General features: G+C 48.7%; 1 protein-coding gene across 7 annotated transcripts in view; it reads right to left on the bottom strand.

Moving 5' to 3' along the window:
* Positions 1–18241, bottom strand: part of UNC13B (unc-13 homolog B) — a 341091-nt gene that overhangs the window by 210262 nt on the left and 112588 nt on the right. For all 7 annotated transcript variants that reach the window (XM_075932833.1, XM_075932834.1, XM_075932838.1 and 4 more), the window contains one exon: positions 3229–3451. In XM_075932833.1, the coding sequence (XP_075788948.1) occupies positions 3229–3451 (223 nt within the window). The remainder of the gene's footprint in view (positions 1–3228; positions 3452–18241) is intronic.

Genomic DNA, 18241 nt, shown 5'->3' with positions numbered 1-18241 from the left:
ACAACCAACTCTGGATTAAACAAAGACTGTGAATGGCTCGCTAACTACAAAAGCAGCTTCTGCTCTCTTGGAATTCACACCTCCAGATCAGCTACTAGAAGTGGGCCTCATCCTCCCTGATTGGATCCACCTCGTCTCCTCCAGCCTGATTACGGCCTGCATATTTATACCTGCCTCTGGAAATTTCCACTACATGCATATGACAAAGTTGGTCTTTGCCCACGAAAGCTTATGCTCCAACACTTCAGTAAGTATAATTGTGTTCAAGAAAGAGCCAGATAAGCTCATGAAGGGCAGGTCCATCGATGGACGCTAGCCACGATGGTTGGGAATGAACCCATTTTCTGGGCGCCTTGAAACTACTAATTGCCAGGCACTGGGACTGGACAGGAGGCGATGGATCACTTGATAAATTGCACAGTTCTGTTCATTTCCTCGGAAACAGCCGGTGCATGAAGAAGTCGTGGATGGCCTGAGAGCTCTGCGGAGATAGAAATGCAGGTGACCTTGCAGAATCAAGTAGGCCGCAGTGAATCTGTTCCTCTGATAGGGACATAGGGCAGGACACATGCCCTACTGAGCGCTACTAAAGGAAAATGTCGGTGAATTTGGTGCTACCACACAAGAATGGAATTCGTATCCGCAACCACTCGAAGAACTAACCAATCTATTCCATAGCAGAATTCTTTAGCCCTTTCGAGCTTGTGCTGAAACGGCTTAGTAGGCCAAACCCCAAACTTTCCAAAAACCATCAGCTCTTTATGGGGGCTATCGAAATTGTTTTTTATGAATCAAGTCATTCACACACATCCGCATTAGGGATTTTCCAGCAGTGCAGCTGCACAGACGCAACCCCCCAGCAAGCCTCTTTCCCCATCTGTGAAGCCAGGAGAATGAAATGGAACTCCTGTGAGATCGGCTCAGGCTCAGAGCTGGGTATTATTGTCACCCCGAGGGAAAGTAGCACTAACACAAGCCACACTTTTAGCCATGCATCTCTGCTGAGGGATCACGCCCATCCAGCCAGGCCAATGGAAAAGGCTCCTATGTAGCCAAGTTCTTAGCAAGTAGCGAAGGAACAGAAGGTGAAGAAAGAATAGCTGCCAATGCAGAGAGCGGCTATGCAAGCGAAGGGGAAGAGGTTTGTTTGCACCGTGTAGACAATGCTAATGAAACGCCCACCCCTCCCATGCACGAGTGTATTGACAGATTCGGAGATTGTAAGACCAGAAGGGCTCGCATCCTCTGTCCTCCCCCATAGCGCAGGCTACAGAACCTCAGCCAATCATTTCTGCCCCACAGCCATAACTTCTGTTTGAGCTAGACCATATCTGTCCAAAAGACATCCAGCCTTGACTGCAAGTGGTGGAGAACCTACCCGCTCCCTAGATCAATTGTTCAAGATGCCGTGGAAGTGAGCTCTTGGCAACTGTGCACCACTCAGCTCACAGTGCACAAGAATTACAAGTGTAAACACACGCAGCTGGAGGCCAAGGCACTGACCATGGCGCAAAAGGAGTTTCTTTATTGGGACTCATATGTAGAAACCAAAAGCGTCGCAGAGTTACACATAAGAGCAGCAGGGCCCGCTGATCATCTTATCTGACCTCCTGCATGATCAGACTTCCCTGAGGTAACTGCACTGGTGTTTGACACGGAGCAAAAAGATAGATAATGAAGCAGGGTGCAGTATAAACAACAAGTACAAACAACCCCCACTACCTCTCACTAGCCCCTCCAAAAAAAAAAAAATAGCCTAGTGACAGCCACCTACTATTTGAATTAAAAAGTTGCTTGGACAAAGTGGGCACAAAAATTAGCCTATATGCAAACACAAACACATCTGTGCAAGGAAAGATGGTGATTAGAGTGTACAACAATCCGATAGGTAGCCCTGCACGGAACAATCAAATCTACTGGAGGAGGCGGCAGGAGAAAGCATCAGATTATGCATTTAATGGACTAGAATGCATTGAAAGTAACATCACACTGTTACAGATGAAAAGTATAAAAACATGCACCTCATCCAGTCCCATTAGCAGTGACATAGTAAAAGCTGAATTTTACTGGTGAAACAAGGTATTACTGAGAAGATACTGAGTTAATAGTACTGTCACTATTGTCACTACAAAGCAAACCCAATATCAGGATTTGCCATTCAACATAGGCACAAGAACAACTGACGTCTAGACTGCAGAATGCAAGCATGCCCTCCATTTTGAAGGTAGGCCAAGGGTTGGAGACTAGGACCAGTTTGATGCAAAAAGTGCAAAAAACTCTGCACCTTTCACTTCTTTCTTGGCAGATAAACCATCAGGGAACTCCTCTGCCCACCCAGATTTCAGCACAGGAAGAGTGTGTGTCCAAGTATATCCTAGTTCTCCAAAACAGCCACCTGTCAAGCTGACTAATATTGTCTCATTGTTTCTGCCTGCTCCCACTGCCTGCCTGTTGAATCCACCTGTTCTTCCTTTGCTTACATTATACGCCTTTGGGGCCTCTGGTCTTGTTAGGTGTTCACAGGGCAGGTAGAGTGGGACACGGGTTCACAACTAGGGCTCTTAAGCACTACAATGGTAATTATTCATCTAATGAGCTGACCAGGCAAAATAATGGTTGATCAACTGCTCATTGGTAGTCAAAAGACAACTATATGTTCTGCTATGTGCAAAAAAAGGGGGGGGACCCCTTACACTGAAGAAAGGTGTCCACAAAAAAATTGGGGAAGGGTTCAACTTTCTGGCAACACACCCAGGCTTTCTTGTAGTGCAAGGCACACACTGAAGCAAAACTCATGTTATGCAACAGTTCTGTGTGAAACAGATAATTTGTCACCAATGAAGATGAAATTTACAAAGAAAAGCACTGAGATTCATTTCATTATAACACAAGGTACCACACACTTGCCAGATGACATTTTCAAGTTCTCTATCCTATTTATTTATTTGGAAAAATTAGACCAATACATCTCCTAAGTTTGGGCACAGTGTAAAAATTCTTTTATAAAACGAGGCTGCAGGATCTGCCCTTATACTTGCTTGATTCAAAGGTGGAGACTTAGATTAGAACAACACTTCCATTCACACGGCAGGTGATACCTTGTGCTGTCTTATCATCACACTCTGAAAACCTCACGACTGTCCCTCCTGCGTTTGCATAGTGCCCTCCGAATCTACAGTAACCGCTCACTGGTGGAGAAAGAGCTACAGTTTTCCAATCAGCACCCACCTGATGGCCATGCGTTCCCGGTAATCCAGATCATAGCTCTGCATGGAGTCCATGCAGGACTCGCGAGACACTCCCTGCTGCTGCAGGCGCGAGGGCACGGTGAACTGGTGTACGGAGGCGTTGGGCTGGGAGATTGTGTGGTAAGGAGGAGGAATGCTGTTGCTGGTCTCGCTGCGGTAGTCGCTGTCTCTATCATCCACGGCGCTATCAAGGTCTTCGAAGGCTAAGAAACAAACATCGTTAGAGCACAACTCACCAACTCCATTTGGAAGGGACAGCAGAGCCCACGTAACACCACCAAGCCAAAAGTCAGACGAGGCCCATTTCCCTAATACATGGGTCCTAGAAAGGCAATCCCGCACATGCCTTCAAGTCCTCCCAACGTCTAGTGAGGAATTCCTTCTTCACCTTCCCCCGCCCCGGCCACAGCCTCACAAAAAGAACATTTGCTTTTTTGTTTGTTCGTTTTCTCTTCAACCACTGCTGACAAATAGGGGCGTAAGACACTTCATTTGGGAAACTTTCGTACTATTGCCAAAAACCCTAACAAAAACATTCGCGTTGAGAGAGCAGCCTGCTCCCCTGTGCGAAGCTAAGTCTGCCCTGAGGATTTTGATATGCTCCGTCTCATCTAGTGATTGGCTTTAAAACCCCATTCAAACGAGGAGCAGAAAAGGAAGCCTCTAACTTGCTTCCCCTTTACATATTGACAAGCACTAACGCTCCTGTCAATATACCATACCACTACCCAAGTCACTGCTTCTCGTTGAGTGCTGCATTTTAACACATTCCTGTAGCTACAGCTCACCGTCAAATTTAGAAACTTTAAGAAGTCAACACAAACGAGGGTTGTGTAAATACCACCACCAGAAAGAAGCACCTCTCCCTCGAAAGGCACCGCAACTTAATAACCGTCACAAAAAGAAGGCAAGTGAAAGCTCGCGTCTGACACCTTCCCCTCACATCTGTTCACGGCCTAAAAAATAAAGCTACTGCTAGGCAGCCAAATACGGCAACCTCCTCGTTGCGAGCTTCCAGCCAACAGATAGAGAGAGCCGGGACAAGGCAAGCGACATTGCTAACATGCTTGAAATTAAGCGAAAGCACCGTCAGCCCTTATTTCTCGTGACCTCTGCGAGCACCAAGCCCCAACAGGAAGGACAATCAAATCAAAGCCTTGTCTGAGAAGTTGATTCAGCACTGCATGCATGCTGCAATCAGCCAGCATCATCGCAGCACACACTGATTGGGACTGAGCAAGAAGGCAAAGTGCTGTCCGGTTTCCGTGTCAGTTTTCCCCGTTGCTTTTACAAACAAATGAAAGTTGAATTCCCGACACTGCTGATCAAAATTATCTGCAGTATATGGGTGCGTATTTTCCACTGAAGCTTTTACTTGTTTTTGAGCCAACAGTTTTAATGCAAGGTTTGCTATTGTAACCCACATAATCTCCCTTAATATACCATAAAGGTACAGTAAAAGCTTAACATGGAAGAAAACACAAAAACCATCTGACGGGAGAACGTCAGCACATCCAGCTGAAATCTCCTTCCAACAGGCTTTCTGCTTGTAAATTAAATCTCAATTTGATTGTCTTCAACGAAGATAGTGTATAGTCTCCTGCTTCTCCGCAGGCGAATGTTATGCTGTTCTTGTCAGTCTCCATGCTTTAGATGAGGAGCAACTGTGTTAATTTATTTGGTTTCATTAGAAACAAAGATGCCAATCTTGCACGAATTGGCAAAGAAAAACTGGTGCCTCCAAAAAGGCAGTAACCTTACAGCCAAAAAAAAAATCCTCATTACACCCCTCAGACTTGCAAACATCACCAACTTAGAACAAGGATTTCAAACCTGCTCCATGCTCAGAACCAAGCCCTGTACTCTTGTGCTGTGTACAAATTACTGACGTGCTGAGCGTTCCTGGCAAGTTCCGGCCTAAGTCCTTGGGGAGGGGCTGCCATGGTCCGTCTGCCTAGCGCCTGGCTCTGTGGGCTCGCTCGCTCTCTCTCTTTTACTCGACACTCATTTCATATTCCGAGTTCCCCCTGGCAACTACTTCACGTTTTTCTGCAAACCCCTCAATTGAGGGCATGGTGAATAATGCAGAAATGGTGCCGCAAAGCTCTTTCCAATGGATCCTACTAACCCACATGGCGATTGTGTATGTGCATGGTCAGCCCTTTAAAGGATGCTAGCTCACTATGCCGACTGGAGAGAATCCATCTTGCCGTACAAAGGGCACAGTTCTCCCCTCTGAAGAGCTGCAGTGAGTATTGTGCCTGTCTACAGCAATGGCAATGCATGTTGGGTGTCAGAAAGGAGAAAGTCTCAGACAGAAATTAGCTGCTTACTTTCAGGATAGACACACGAGACGGGAGAGGGGATATATTTTACTGGACCAACTTTTTCTGGTGAAAGACACACACTTTGTAGCTCCCACAGAGCTCTTCTTCAGCTCCGAAACTGGTCCCTCTGGCCGACAGAAGTTGGTCCAACACAGCATGTTACCTCACCCAGCTTGTCCCTCCAACAGCAGGAACTGAGCATTTGTAAAACCGTGGCTTAAATTTACACATGAACATGCCATGCTGACAGAGTAAGTAGAACCCATGGGACCAGGGTGTTTCTCTCATCATTCATGCGTATCAGTGGACAAATCTGAGGGGTGCCACAATTCAGAATATTGCATTGATAGTAATTGTAAAAAAATGCTCATCCCTAAACCCAGTGGTAACAATGAGGCTACACAAAACATAAGAACAGCCCAATTGGGTGAGACTCGAAGCCCATCTAGAACACATACTGTGCAAGCTGCAGTATAGCCAGAGACATTAAAGCTGTTCGGAAGCCCAAATGGTGACAGGCATATTAATAATTTACAGACAGACTGCGATTCCCTCACTCACGTTGAATAGTGCATATACAAGCAGTCCCAGGTTAGGGCCTTGCTCCATACACTATTCCATTGGAGTAAGGAGAATATCAAAGTCTGACTATGCAGGTGGTAGGTAACAATCTTTAGTTGATAGCACAAGTTTTTATGAAGATGCCGTGATGGTCACACCAGTACTTGAATATTCTTGTTACTCAATAGATTTTAATTCATCCTAAGAGGAGGAGACTGACAACAACAGGCAGAAGCAGCTTGGGAAATACACTATCCATTCAACAGGAAGCAACAGGTATTAACATTTACGCTGTTTTAGCAAAATAACCAACACACACAAACAGAAATGGGATAACTTGCATCATCAGGAAGACGATGCACTAAGTTATTCCATTCCCACTAAGCAGATCTTGCTTTCACAAAGTCATTGAAAACCACGATGTTAGTAACTAACTACACAATGCAACACACTGGTACAAAGACATAAAGGAATTGGCTTAGGTAAGTTGACATGCACTAAAAGTTCTTAGGGGATGACAACAGCCTCAGTCTATAGTCCCAGTGTGTCAATCTTGGATAAATCCAAGGGCCAGGAAAGAGGCATGCTCTGCTCTGATAAATAACCGAATATTCATGCATACGGTCGACATATGTAATGCAAAGCTACAGGACAGGAAGTCACGTCAGAAGGATTGACAGAGCAAGGATCTAGAGCCTGAAAAGAAAAGCAAGACACAAGAAACAGTGAATGTGCGTGTGACCTTTGGGCATATCCAACTCTAAAATCCCTAGTTCCACCAGTAACTCTGATGCCACTGCCCTAGGGCAGAGAGCATTTCGTGACTGTTCCACCCATCTCAGAACAGTGTCCAGGCACTGCTGCCCCGCCAGGTCTGTCACGTTGACTTTGGGGCGAGTGTTTTGTTTTAACACACCCATCTCGTTTTCCCTCGGGGTTGACAAAACTCCCATTCCATGTGGCTTGAGGAATCCACAACCCAGGCTGCTGGGAAGGCGGGGCTTTTTCTAGCAGGCATTTCAACTGGTTTAGAACTGCCTGGTGGTTCCATGGCTGTTCCTTGTGCTGTCCCTTGTGAGCGGGGGTCTAGCTCCCAAGCCTCTTCTCCCCCATTCAGGCTGTGACAAGAGCAATGCAGCCTGCCAAGGCAAGGCAGAGGGCAGAGAGCCCCAAATTCCACTCCTATGACTATGAAGAGGAGATGCAGTGACCGTTTCAGGGGCGGTTGTGGGAGAAGGGCAGAGTGACGTGTGCTGAATGGACAGGGGCGGTCACAACTGAGTTTCACCTCCGGCATACAAAGGCCTCCACTTCTAGCTGAACCAGAGCATCAATTTCACACACCCACCCAGCTGGGCAAGAGTACGGTGTCACAGGAGAGTTAAAACAGACTGTGTGGTCACTGACAGTAAACTCATTTCCGGGTCATTTGTCTGTGCAGGCTGTTTCCCATCGCTCTATGAACTTAATGGGAGATCAAAAACTTGAAATCTAGTCAGTTGAAGATAAAAGAGTGAACTGTGTCATGTTTCACCTGCCACCGAACTTCCAGTGTGGGAGATTTGACAGTCACATTTTCCTGTTTAAAACCCTGTTACTAAAAGAGCCCCAGTACCGGACTATAAAAGGAAAACTGTTAAGTTTACAATACACAAGGGGCAAATCTTCCCCTTGTGGTGATCTGGGGTTAAGTGGAGGTGGTGTTTTAAAAGCCCTCAGTGTTGGCTTATGCCTACTCCTAACAAATTCAGTGTTAAAATACTTCTGACTTCAAGGGAAGCAGATGCTGGCCAATCCTGAGCACTTCTGAAAACCGCACCCCAGAACAACACGTAACATCTTTTGAGAAGGGCAATTTCAGTTGGCTGGGCCCCGTAAAAAAAACATGTAAACAAGCAGATAGAATGTAGTCGGCTAAATAGCCACGACCTCCGCTAGGCAGCCAGTGTCATCCACATCTCTCCTCAGAGCCTGGTTTTGAATCTGGATTGAGTACGAAGCGACAGCAATAGCTCAGTGGCCCCCTTTGCACTTTTCTACCAGAGTCTTCCCATTAAGATAATTTTCTAATTTAATGCTCTAACAGAGGTGACCGTTTCAAAAGGTCTGTCATTCAACCCATCTTCCAGCAAGCGGAGTACTTATGTTTGCTGCTCAACAGTCGGTGACTCTCCTATAACAGGGAACTCTGTGGGGAGGAGCCTTTCCTGGAACTGGTGCTGTACTAACACACCCATTTCACAGTCTTTTACTCCTGATGGAATCCTTAGCCACTGCGTAGATGAAGAATTCATGTCCCCCATAGATTTCTTTGCTTCCCCAAGGAAAAGTGGCATTTATCTGGGAAAGCAAATGGAAGACACAAAAGCAGTCAGGCAACCCTCCCCAGCACAGCCAAGGGGCAGCAATGGAGCAGCAGGGTGCTCCTGTGCCCCCATTCTGGCACACCATCCTGCCAGTAGCAAATTTTGGACACACAAGATGGGTGAGACAAGCTCTCTTACTGCACCAGCTTCTCCTGGTGAGAGACAAGCTTTCAAGCTACACTGAGCCCTTCCTCAGCTGGGCAAATTCTATCACTTCAAATGGTGTCTACTCCATGTGGCACTGTGTGATGCAGCAGACAATAGGTGAATGGAAAGTTAGCTTAAGGGCACCTGAAGGAAATACTCAGCTGCTAGAAGTGGGCCACATCCTCCCTGACTGAACTGATCTCATTATCTCTGGCCTTCCTCTTGACTGGCACTCCCTTCTTTTCATGAGCCTGTATATTTATACCTGCCTCTGGAATTTCCACTACATGCATCTGACAAAGTGGGTCTTTGCCCACGAAAGCTTATGCTCCAATACATCTGTTAGTCCATAAGGTGCCACAGGACTCCTCGTTGTTCTTGCAGATTCAGACTAACACGGCTACCCCTCTGATAAAGGGAACAGTATTTGATATGGTGTCTAGTCAATCTGCGGAATTCTCTGCTACCAAGGGGGACACAGAAAAGTACTGTGAGGGGACTGCATGGGGATGGAGCAACTACCCCTTCATGTTTTAGTTGAATAAGCCAAGCACGATACGGGTAATTAAGCCTCATGCTTTGGGTCATAAGCTAATCACTTTGTGTTAGACAAGGAATTCCCCCTGCTGCTGCCACCCACAAACAGCAGCATTACAGAAGAGATTAGCTTGCCCAGGGTTGAGGGCATGGCTTACACTAAGCTGGATGCATGTCTCCCCAGTGAAAGACTGAACAGACACACACACCCAGGAGAATTGTTTATACAGGTCCCAAGCGGCACAACTAAATCTGATGGGATAAAACCAAACACAAGAAATGCGAAGGGCCAAATATGAAATAGGCTCCAACAGAGCGCTGCCACCCAGGAACAGCCTTCTCAATGGAAGCAGCAGAGCCCCACTACTAACGGGATTTAGAACTAGACTGGGCCAGGGGGACTGTCTGGCCTGAAAAGGCTTGTGGCAGGATGCTGGTGGAAGAGCACAGAATTAGCCCCTGCCCAGTCAGCGCCAATCGAGGGGAGCAGACTGGGGCTGATGAAAAGGCCTTAGGGCTGGCAAATCCGGCTGGCCAGACAAGGCTGGAAAGGAGCCGGGGAAGGGAAGATGGGCAGGCAGGGAGGGAGCTGGAAGTCTCCCAGCTGCAGGTTCCCTGCCTGTAAGAAGAGAAAGCCTTGCAAAAACTGTTCGTAGTGTGGCACTGGTGGTAAGACAAGCTTGGGTGAATGAAGACACTGAGCAGAGGGGCAGCCAAGTTAGTCTGTATCCGCCAACACAATGAGGAGCCCTGTGGCCCCTTGGAGACTAATTGATTTATTAGGGCACAAGCTTTGGTGGGCAAAGACCCGCTCTGCCAGAGGGACTGCAGTGGAAACAGCAGAGGCAGACATCAATATACATCCAGAATGGCCACCTACCAAAACCAGCAGGGGCACCCGTCCGTCTCCCTGGACACCCACTCAGAGATGGATAAGCGGCCACCCTTCAACAAAAGCACTTGGCAAGCAGCCAGCGAAGAGAAACAGCGGCGCTGCCATTCACGCGCAAACTTGACACTGTTCCTCTGGGTCTGAACAGGGACCGGGAACAGCTGGCTCACTACAAACCCAACCTTCCCTCTCTGGGTACTGCCACCTCCTCATCCACGGCCGGAGTGGGCCACAGCCCGCCTGACCGACTGGCCTCATTAGCACTGGCCCTCCACTCCATACCGTAACACCCTGCTAGTGTATTGATGCTGCTTCTGCCTATTAGCCTCGAGTGCCCCACGGCGCCTGGTCGTTCTTAAAGACATGGATGTTGAGCAACCTTGAGGTGTGTCAGCCTATTTGGGAGCGCGACTGGTGCCGGGGGGGGCGGCTGGTGGTGCTCCGTTACAGGGCTCGATGACGTGACTGACGAGGAAGGATGGAAGGGAGCGATGTTAGCAATATTAACCATGTAACCGATCACAATTCTATTGGTCGCATGGCTAATCCCAGGGCTGCTGGCCTCGGCACTGTGGGCCTGCCAGGCCAGGTGCTGGTTAACTGGTTACTAGTAAGTATCATCCAACTGATTCTCTGTAGCATACGTTAGTCTGTCTTATAAGCCCTGCTTTTATATATGGAGCATTGCAATCAACTGTATTTACTACTTTCACCTTATTCTGCCTCCTCCCCACTAGGGCTGATTTGGCACAGAGCGCCCCCACGCCACAGTATACTATAAACTTAATCCAACAGCAACTCGGCCAGCATGCACACAAATCAACCGACAACCATCTCTCATGTACACCGAGTCCACATTTGCCAGTTGCCAGAGAGTGATCCCTAAAGCAGCTGGCTTGCTTGTTGCTTACAAAGGAAATAATTTTTAGTATTTGCTGGCCAACATGGACTTTCTAATGGAGGTCATGGTCTTCCTGCTCTGCTGAACGGTGATTTAAAGTCAAAGACACATGGTAACGTTTCCCCCACCGCCTTGACACTTCTGACGACCAGCGTCACCAACAGGGACTTCTGTCTGGGAGGCGGGGGAGGAGGACACGGTGGACAGGCAGCTATTTCTGCTACTGATTGCCAGATTTCACCCCAACTCCTCAATTACAAAATGGACTGTTGAGAGCGTGGCCAGGGCAAGGCCACGAAAACGAATTCCGAGACAGAACAAGACAAGAGCGCAGACAAATGTGAAGGAAAGAGAAGGAAAGGAAACAGAAAGGGTCTCCTCTATGCATGAATATCCCTGCTAGTCTCATGCTGGAGCATGCCGCAGTGCTACTGAACCATGGAACGTGCAGACATTGAACTGTTACATACTCGTCTGCTCTTGCCATCCGAAATAACTCCAGTTGCCTGGGTGTCACACAAATGGCAGCAAAGGACAGGAGTGGAAAAAAGAAAACTTAGAAAATAAGCCAAAGCAGAGTTCTTGCATGCATTAGAATAGGTCTTCATTTGCAAAAAACAACAAGCAGCAGCCCTTGCAGGCAACATTCTGCATCTTTACCAGCTTACTAACTGCCTCTCGTGGGTGTTTGCAAACCCCTCTGAACAGTCAAATCACTCTGGAAATGCTAAGGATTATTAAACCATTATATTCCCATTACCAGTTGGTAGCATATTTACCACACACTGCTTCCCCGTCAGGAGCATGGGACTGGGTACTTGCTAATTCCCACGTGTCACCAGGGTTCCAATCAGTATTTTCCATTAAGCAAAATCAAGGGAGGAAAGAGAGAGAGATCCAGTGGGAACAGGCTCCAGGGATATGGATATGATCCCCAGCGCAGCACGTGAGTTGGGCACGTCACATCAGGAGACTAGTACTTACCTGCTGGTAAGAGCACTTTGAGATCTGCAAATTATCGTACCATGGGATTAGTAGAGCAGTGCTGCTCTCTGCGCAAACTCCACTGGCCAAAATCTTTTCTTAGCTTCAATCACTGTGCTGAAATTTACTGTCCCAACAGACAGGGCTTCTCTAGCACCTCATACACGCAGCACAACCTGCAAACGGCTTAAGTCTCCTTTATGCAGCTCAGCAAATACGTCCATTTCAGAGCCAGTGAAACTGAGGAAGAGCGCAGCACAGTGCCTTGATCAAAGCTACATCACAAGTCAGTAGCAGAGCAAGGATTAGAACTCAGGACTTGCCGACTTCCAGGTGCGCCGTCTGTCCTCTATGCGCAAGGTCAGAATGGGATGTCAGTATGGTAAATGGAACATAACTCGACCACTGCACAGACCTCCAAGAAAAGTCTGAATTACATAACCACATGCAAACCTTAGAAACATCAAGAGGCTCCTCACAAAGATTAACAAGCAATTGTGCTTTAAAGAGTGAGTCTGGAAAGTTGATTTGATGGTTCCATGTTTACTGACTACTATTTTCATGTCATGTGCACTCAAGGATCAAAGACTTATCCCATGCTCCTGACTGCCAGCCTTGCAAACTCTGGCTGTTAGCCGAGGGCTGGTCCACACACAAACTTGCACCAAGTAACAAAGCCAAGTGAATTAAAACAGGCAAGTTTCTGTGCAGACGAATCAGATCACAAAGAGCAACATTTACTTTCGCTAAAACGCCAACCGACCCTTAAATAACCTTAGACATTCCAACCTCAGTGTCCACTTACAACTGGAGCCAAAACAACAAAAGCCATTTTTAATCACAGTCTTTTGTTATTTGTGCAGGCAGAGCTGACAGAGCCAGTGTAAGTCTCCCGTCCATCAGTTATAAAGATTCTGGAGACCCAATTAGCCCCTGAAGTACATCCAGGCAACCCCACATTCTGACCCAGCTGAGTCTTGCTTAAGCTTTGCAAAAGGAGGACTAGAACACCCTCCAAGCATGGGTGTGTCCCTCAGCAAAGCAGATACGACTGAGCAAGAACTGGGAGCAACTGTGACAGTATCGTACGGAGGCCATGTGAGAAGAACTGTAAATTAAATCAATGAAGAGTTGAGCAATGTTCCATATGAGAAACATTTTATGCCCACAGAGAAGTTTGGCACCCAGCTAACTATAACCCGCAGGCAGGTTCGAGTGCTGCGTGCTAGCCGACCTGAACACAGCCTCAACCACGGCCTCAGTCACTAGCACACTGGTGACAACTGCCACTGAAACCCAGCGCTGGGCTGCACAAGACGGAGAGAGACAGAGAGACGTTCAGCCCAGACATGGCTGCCTGTGGCAGATGCCTGACCACATGAGCGAGCTAAATGCACGTATGCCCCTAACGCACTGGTAAGCGAAACAGGGAGCCCTTGTCAGCTGACTTGTCCCAGACAGCAGCAAAAAGCTCTACCCAGAAGAGGCCTAATGAAGATGTTTTACTGATATCTGAGCCTATCTCTGCGGAAAGTAAAGGACAGTGAACGAAGGTGAGATGCAGAAACCTGGGAGGGCAGACAGACTAGGAGCAGAGAGCATGAGCTGTAGCCAGGGAAGAGGAAAGGGGGGAACAAACAAGAGAAATAGAAGAGGAAAAAGTGAAGAGAAAAGCTGCAGAAAATGAAAGTCAAGAGGAGGAGCAGAGGAGGGCACAGTCCTAGCACAACAGAAGAGCAGGAAAATGGCAGGACTTGGCGCACACAGATCTATTTTTCCTTCATAAAGCAACACACTCTGTGGATACAGGGCAGAAAACCTGGTAACGGATCCCCTTCCTCATTCATTGGTAGCAAAACCACCATCTCCTATCACCAGATCCCACCCCAAGTCATCTGAGGAACTGGGGTTTTACTTACGAAAGCTCGCGACGTACTACATTTCTTAGTTCCTACGGTGCTAAAGAACTGCGAGTTGTTTTTCAAGTTACACATCAATACGGCAACCCCTCCGAGACGCGTCCTACTGTGACATGATCGGATTGTCATGCGACTGCAAACCAGTGTTTATATCACCGCAGCAAATCTTAGGCCAAGTGCGACGTGGCCAGGAAGGGTAAGCACCTGCAGGCTAACTGACCCCGAGTCAGCTTGTAGAGATGTGTTAGAGAAGCGTGGAAATGGTCACGGGGGCCAGTCAACGCTAGACAGTTTTGCTTTTCAAAACTCTAGCTTGAGAGAGAGAGACAGACAGAGAGAGAGAGTGTGTGAGTGTGAGCGCGTGCACTTATATATCATCTTGTCAGATGTTAGTCCTCTATTACTCTAGCTCTTGATCAGGAGATCAAAGGAGATATTAACATTAAACAACTCTTGGGTGAAATAATTTCATTGTCTATTGGTCTCTTTAATGGATAAGCTGCCATTATGAAAAAGCAACATGAAAGTACAAAGGCCGAGAAAACATGCCCTCTTGACTCTCAAGCCCCGCCAATCACAGCCTATGAACTAACAACACCCCCCAAAACTAGACACAAACTACCTCCCGAGTCCACAGGCACTGACTGACCCCGGCCTACGGGGAAGGAAGCCCCAGGCTATTAGGGAAAAAGAGGCTGGAAAATGTCTGCCGTTATCGACAGATGTAGGGAGGGGAGGCACGACAGCTTCATCGGGCAGCGAAATGTACCAAGGGGTCTCCTCCTCCTCAGCTGGTACTGGCAGAGGTTCAGCCCGCAGAAGGTGAAAGCGCAATGGAGGAGGAAGAGGTGCAGGTCTCCTGCTTTGCTCCATGGGGCATTTCCCAAACTGTGCCTCCTCTACCATGGCCCAGCAGTCCCAATATGGGCAGTGTGGAGGCTGGGTCCATGGCTTGTGAGCCGGATGTAAGCCGTGCATACTGAAGAGGAGTAGGTAAGTTCTGTCTGGCAGAGCAGAGAGCAACGGAGCCCCCCCCCCCTTCCCTTCTCCTTACTGAAAGAGGGCGGGGGGGCTGGTTCAGAAATGGAGAAGGGCCTTGAGTCTGAAGAGGAAGGTGTAAGGGGGTGTCACCTTAAAGGCAAAGCAACTGAGAAGTGTCCAACCACCACAGGTCTTTCAAGTATCTAAGCCAGTGGTGGGCAACCTGCATGCAACAAGGGGAGGGGGAAAAGCTTCCCAGGCAGGAAGTGGTGGGAAAATGAAAACTGCCCGTGTCAGTGCAGTAACAACTACAAGGATGGTACCGCTAACCGGTAAGGCAGGAACTGATGCGGGAACAGGGAAAGCAGGCTCTGCCCCCTACCAAGGGCAGTAGGGAGCCAAGTGGGGACGGCCAGGCTGCACTGCACTGGCTGTACGCCCCACACTCGGGAGGGTGGGGGGGGGCATGTTCAGTCAGACAGGTACCGCGGAGGAAGATCTCCAATCCAAAGCCCAGCCAGCTCTACCACACCTGCAGCAGAGCAGCACCCCTAGGGACATCGGTCAAAGAGGAAGCGTTACTACGCATTTCCTTTGGAGTGCTTGGGGCTGTTCCAGTGCTGTTATGTTGATTTGTTTATAATGTAATTGTTGTAAATAGGATGTGGGTAAGGTGCACACTTGAAGGAGCGGCTACTGCCATCAGTAACTGAAAACAAAATGGAGTTTCTGGACAGGACAGTTGAACTTTTCCTGTCTTGAGTGTCTGCACTCAGTACTAAAATTGCACCAAGCACGCAGATCCTTTGCACTCAGCCCAAAACTGTGCACACCGCCCTACACAAGTTTAGGGAAGGGAGTAAGGCGATAAGGGAAGGGAGTGTTAAAACTTGTCCCCTTCCACTGTGATGGTCAATCCAAGGATGCAGCTGCCTGCTCTCATCAGCAGCTGGAGCAGGGGCACCTCAGGCTGCACCTACCAAACAGATGCCCCAGAGGAGGAGGAAAAGGACCACGAAGGAGGACCCATTTAGTGAGCTCATGCACGCTAGTGCTGCTTCAGGCCGTGAATGCACAGCCCAGAGGGCTAATGTGACCAGTGCTATGGAGAAGACAAGATCAGGGAGAAGCAAGGCCCAGGAGTTCCGGCAGGCCAAGTAGAGGAAAACGCACCAGGACATAATGTGTCTTCTCAGGAAGCAAACTCGAACGCTGTAAAATATGGTTGACCGCAAGGTCCAAAACCCCTCAACCTTACACTGTGGGTGGCCCCTGGAGAACTTCATGGTCACTACACCCTGCTCCACCCCAACGTACCACGTAGCACCACAGGCCACCGCCTCCCCTACCTTTCCACACCAGCAGAAAGCTAGCAAAACCCCAGCTTCACATACCCTCACCTGAGAGAGCCACAGCTGGTTTACCGAAACCACCACAGACTGCACTGGTGCAGCGAAACAACTGCCTCTTCCCCGTTTTCCAGGTCTGCTCCATGAAAGCATCTTCGCAGTTTGCATGGCACTGCTTGTGCCTTTTGCACAATGTTTTTCTGCACCTTTTTTCCACTTGATACATTTCTATTTCTGGAGACTAAAATTATTGTTCTTAGTTCAGAAGGCACATTGCAGAATGCAGAGATACTTGAAGCACACAGTGCCCATAAATTTACAGCAAGTTCCACCTAACTCAGCCTCAGGCAAATGCTGAGTCACACCTAGTACTACTCACAGCTAGCAATTCCTAGCAGCATCCAAAGCTCCAGGTCCAAAGAAGTGTCCAGCAAAGAACACGGCTGTTCTCACATGACGCACAGTCCCAGGATGAGCTCCAGTAATGGCTCCTGGCTGGCTGTCCAAATCCCCGTAGTCCACCTCCATCCTGGCTGCTTTCCACCTTCCTGGACAGGTATTACGCAGGACACAGCAGGCAGCTACAACCCCTGGGCTGTTCCTCAATGCGCTCCAACCAGGTGAGTAAACACTGCCAGCGTCCCTTTAATCTACCAACACACCTTCCGCAGTCATTGGGCGCCTCCTAAGCTGGCAGGTGCATCTTTCCTTGGTGCTCTTGAGGTGGCGAGTGCATAGCATCATGAACCAAGAGACTCAGTCTTTCTGGGGGCCCCAGCCTGCTCTTATAGGCACTCCAAGGTCACCAAGGGTAACCCACCCGTTGGGAAGCAAGTCCCTGCTTGCCGCTACGTGCACAGAGCTACGTTCTCGAAGACATCAACAGGTGATCCACCAACTTGTGCATAACCGCAAACCAGCAGCCCTGCTGAGGCGCTGTGGGAAGGCGGACTAGCCTCACAATAAGGACACGCGTGGTGTCGCCCCGCAGCAGGGCAGCTCTGCCCCAGCCCTGCACTAGATCCGCTCCCTGCCACCAGTCAGCCCTGCACAGCAGACGATTAACGGCCCTGGACACACACAGTGTTTCTAGCTCCTACGATGACTTCCCAGTGACCAACACCAATCCGGCACTGCACAATGCCTGAGCGCGGCCCGTGCTCGCTTCTCTGCTGCCAGTTCCCGGTGGCCTGGGGTGGGCTCGGTGCACCGATCCTGGAGCGCACAATCTCATATTTCGAAGTAAGACGGCCACTGTCGCCCGAAAGTGGACTGGCAGTCCCCTAGCTAGTGCCCCCTGAATGCCAGCAACAGTCTTGAATTGTTGTCACTGTGGTCCTTAGCCAGGCGTCCTGGAAGCAACTATCGCGGCCCGCACGGAGGAGATACTTCCTCCGTGTCTGCAAATACAGGCCAGTTGCGAGTCCTGTACTGGTCACATTCATACGAACGGTGCCAGCTCCGCAGGGTCCCACCGATGAGCAATGCCAAAAAGAGCAGTGGGGGTTTGGAGGGCTTTTTTTTAACAAGGTGCAAAAATTATAGGCTATGAAAGGCATGGATGGAGAAAGCAGCAGACTGGCAGCCTCACCCCTTGCTCCCAGAGATCCCTGGTCAAGGCCTTTCTAGCCCACAACTGTGTGAAAGCTTCCAAAAGCTGCTGGACCACAGAGCATGGCACCAATTGTCCATTCCCAGTGATTACCAGCAGTGCCCATGCAAGCAGCCGAGTGCCCATGAGCAGCACGCAAACTTTGGCAGCTGTGCACAGATGTAACCTGCACCGGCTACTGTCTGTCATGCAGGTACAGCTCAGGAGTCGCAAAGGCTGCTTTTGGGTTTACTAGCACCTACTTAACTTCAGAGTCTGACATTGTGGATGAAAGGCTGTGTCAGATGCAACAGATCCACTGCTTCCATTGAGACACAAATGCGAACCATATCTATCGGTGACATCCAGGAGGTCCTTCAGCATAATCCGCAAAGCCCCAACTTGACATCCTTGATATTTTTAAGGTTAATAAATGCA

This window comes from Pelodiscus sinensis, chromosome 6 (genome assembly GCF_049634645.1).
Source record: "Pelodiscus sinensis isolate JC-2024 chromosome 6, ASM4963464v1, whole genome shotgun sequence".
In the NCBI taxonomy this organism is placed as follows: Eukaryota; Metazoa; Chordata; order Testudines; family Trionychidae; genus Pelodiscus; species Pelodiscus sinensis.
Note: the sequence above shows the minus strand (reverse complement) of the source record. Positions and strands in the feature narration are given on the sequence as shown.